Source organism: Frankliniella occidentalis, unplaced genomic scaffold (genome assembly GCF_000697945.3).
Source record: "Frankliniella occidentalis isolate FOCC.00 unplaced genomic scaffold, Focc_3.1 Scaffold144, whole genome shotgun sequence".
Classification (NCBI taxonomy): Eukaryota; Metazoa; Arthropoda; class Insecta; order Thysanoptera; family Thripidae; genus Frankliniella; species Frankliniella occidentalis.
Window position 1 is genome coordinate 422,125 of NW_026267271.1, and position 3,364 is coordinate 425,488.

General features: G+C 56.8%; 1 protein-coding gene across 1 annotated transcript in view; it reads left to right on the forward strand.

Moving 5' to 3' along the window:
- LOC113202529 (uncharacterized) overlaps nucleotides 1-2,849 on the forward strand; it is a 311,684-nt gene extending 308,835 nt beyond the window's left edge. Inside the window, exon 3 of the mRNA XM_026416791.2 lies at nucleotides 2,485-2,849. Within this exon, the coding sequence (XP_026272576.1) occupies nucleotides 2,485-2,550 (66 nt within the window). The 3' untranslated portion in view covers nucleotides 2,551-2,849. The remainder of the gene's footprint in view (nucleotides 1-2,484) is intronic.
- Nucleotides 2,850-3,364: the final 515 nt, after the last annotated feature.

The following is a 3,364-nucleotide window of genomic DNA, read 5'->3' on the forward strand; positions in this document are numbered from 1 at the left end:
AAAGGGGGCAGGGTGGGGAGGGGGGCATGACTTACAGATGGGCCCTCCCCCACTCCCATACCTCTCATTTCTCTCTCCCTCTCACCCGCACTCTCTCTCTCTCTCTCTCTCTCTCTCTCTCTCTCTCTCTCTCTCTCTCTCCCTCTCCGCGCATAAGTTCCGTGGCACCGCTTCGCGAGCAGGGGTAGGGGGTACACAGAGCGCCCCCTGCAACACAGACAACCCTCTTAATGAGGCCTCGTGGTGCCGAATGTCTGTGTGTGTTGGGGGTTGGGGGGCGGCGGGGGTGCGTACAAGGGTTAGCAACCCCCTCGGGGCCCGCTGGCGAGGCCGGGGAAGGGGGCGCACGTGAGGGGGCGGGGCAGGGAATGGACTCGAGCAGATAAGACGGTACGCAGGGTGGTTCCGCCGGGCTGCGTCCGGAGCCGCGAGTCCTCGGCGGTCCTTGTCGCGCCCACGGTCTCCTGGTCCAGCGGATGCTGCTGCGCCGCCGCTGCTCCTTCAGACGGCGACCTGCTCGCTGGTCGCGTCTCTCCAGGGCGGCTCCGCAGGCCCCGCAGGGCGCAGGGCCCGCCATGCACGGGGGAGGAGCAGCGCGGGCCCTGGAGGAGTCGGAGGAGAGGGGAGGCAATCGTGATCGGACAGCAGATTTCTTGTGCGGTCTCATCCTGCTCGCCCCCCTCCCCGTGCCCTCTCGGGCCACTGAGCGCGCCTACAACTCCTGCCGCGCGCGCGCGCAGGCAACTTGTCCGCGCTCATCTGCGCTGCGGCCCGCCGCGCCCTTGGCCCCCGCCTCATCGTCGCGATCGGCTGGTCGGGCCGTCCGGTCCGTCTGGTCATTGACTCCCCCCGAGTCCTCCTGCTGACCATTTCGTCGTGCACCTTTTGGCGTGTCCTCTGAAACTTTGAAAGAGAGGAAAAAAAAGGTATAGCGGCTACGTGCAATCCGGTTTACCTGCATTACTTTGTCTTCTTTCTGAAAATAAATGAATAACCGGTTTCGAACCCGGTATATCGACCGGCGTGAGCTGTTCCGGCCTTACTCTGCGAGTCGTCCTTGTGTTGAGAGAGAGAGAGAGAGAGAGAGAGAGAGAGAGAGAGAGAGAGATTCAATAGAAGCAAGTTCATGCAAACGGAGCGAACTGCAAATTGGACCAAACTGTGCGATTGAGCGACAAAGACAAAGCGTCACAATCGGTGGAGTCAGGAAAGCCAGAGAGAGAGAAAGACCAGCAGCAGCGCTGTACAGAGCGACGAGCCGGATGCTGTAACACGATTGCACGACGGCCCAGCCTGCAGGAAATAACGGAGGCAGGAATGAAAGGAAAAAGAGGAGCAGAGGATAAAAATATATATTAAAACAAGGGTCTTTTTTTTCGTCACGGTATGCACAATAAATTTGTTCTCCCGCGCAACAAAGGGATGATCTTTCATATCCTTCCCAGCAGCGGCCGGACCGCCGTGTTTAATTAAACAGGTCCGCATTGTCGCGCGCCTCGTTGCGGAACGGTTATTGAGATCCGCAATAAACGGAACACCCCTTTCTGCGACGTTTTCATTTGCAAAGTGTCTGTGGTGCTTTCTTTCTTCCTTTTTTTAGCCGGCCCTTCTACCTTTTTAAGTTGTCGGCGTTGTATTCGGCCCATTTCAGAACTCAGCCACGCACCGGGTGTAACTGTGAATACGCAGCAGTGTTGCGGGTGTGCGTACTCTTTACACCCGTAAGGGGCCATGGCCCCTGCGGCCACATTGAGTACGCAATCCCGTAAGACTGCTTACGCCCGGTACGTTTCGTTTTTCTTGCGGTTTGCTCGCCCATTCGCAGCGCCCAGTGCAGGAGGAGGTGGCCGCCGGTCCACTGCATTCTGTGTGCTATGATACTGGCCGCGCCACGCCGCCGCACCTGCGCGTCTCCCCGCCCCGCCCGTCCCCGCCCGTCCCCGCCACCCCCGCTCTCTCCCGTCGGGATGGGGAGGGCTAGCGTGCCGTGTGGGGGCCCCGCCGCGCCCCGCACGCCCCACGGGGCCCCACCGCGGAACACCGTGGTGGGGGCTGACCCAGTGGGGGCTGGGCCCGGGGTCCGCGGGGGGGCGTGGTGCGCGGGGGCCGCCCTGGGCTTGTTACAAGAGCAGGGAAGACCTCCTGTGCTCTTCTACTCGCCTAGCCCCTTGCAGCTGCCGTCGCCCTCCCCCCATTCCCCCTCCAGGCGAACTGGCCGTTGCCTTGGCGACGCGAGACGCCTCGCGGCCTCCGCGGAGCCGGAGCGGAGCGGTGCGGATCCGCGAGGCTGTAAGGTTAGTCGGCCGGTCGGATAGGTGAGGCAGCTGCTCAGGGCGCGCACTCTAGACTCTTGACTCGGCCCGGCCGACCCTCTCTTAGCGTGCTATCTACATTGCCTGATCATACGTCCGGTGTGGTCTCTGCTACGGAGTGACATCTATTAACTGCAGCAACTGACTCGTGTTTTTTCTTCCGCTGTTGCAGGTGGACGAGGTCCGCGGCGTGGACACGACACGCGACCTGCTGGACGCCTCGGAAGAGGAGGCGTGAGGAATTGGGAGGACCTCCTGGAACGGATCCCCGGAAGGACTTCCCTCCACAAAGGAGTCCGCTGCAGTGTCTCTGAGACAAATTCAAGAAAAAATATAGACATCGAAGTCATGAGTCTGTATTTTGATGGTGTGTATTGGTCAGCTGTGAACTGAATAAAGACATTGTGTTTGGACGGTATTTTTTTCTGGGTGTTTGTGTGTGTCGTGTGTGCGTGTGTGTGATAAAAGTACGACTGGTGTGTGGTTGAGAAATTTGTTTTGGCCAAAAGAGAAGAATGTGTTACGTTAGTGTGTGTGTGTGTGTGTGTATGTGTTAATACTGTGAGCGATTAATGAGTATTTGAAATTAAAGTATTACGAATAATGTTGTTTTATATTAAAAATTGTGGGTGTAGGTACATACTGCCCGCTCTAAAGTCAGTTTTCCGAGGGCGCGGTCGCATCATTGGCATCATCTCATCTTGAATTCAAAACTCTGGTGCGACAGAGGGATTCTTTTACATCAAAACGTCCCTTGATTCGGGCACTTCGCCAAATGATGATGTCGATGCAAAATCGTTTGTACGAATCGGTTCGCACAAGCTGTGACTGTTGGCGGGAGGTACATCAGATCAGGGAGATAGATTACAACGCAAATAGATGTCAATCGACGATCTTCTGCTAAACTTCGAACAACTATTACTCTTCTTTTAATTAATTACGACATATCTATTGACTGAGTGCTAAGAATTGGCTGCAAAGACTATGTGACAGCATAATATGCGTTATGTAGCTCGTCGTAAGACGGCTTACTATGTGCCGTGCATCGATAT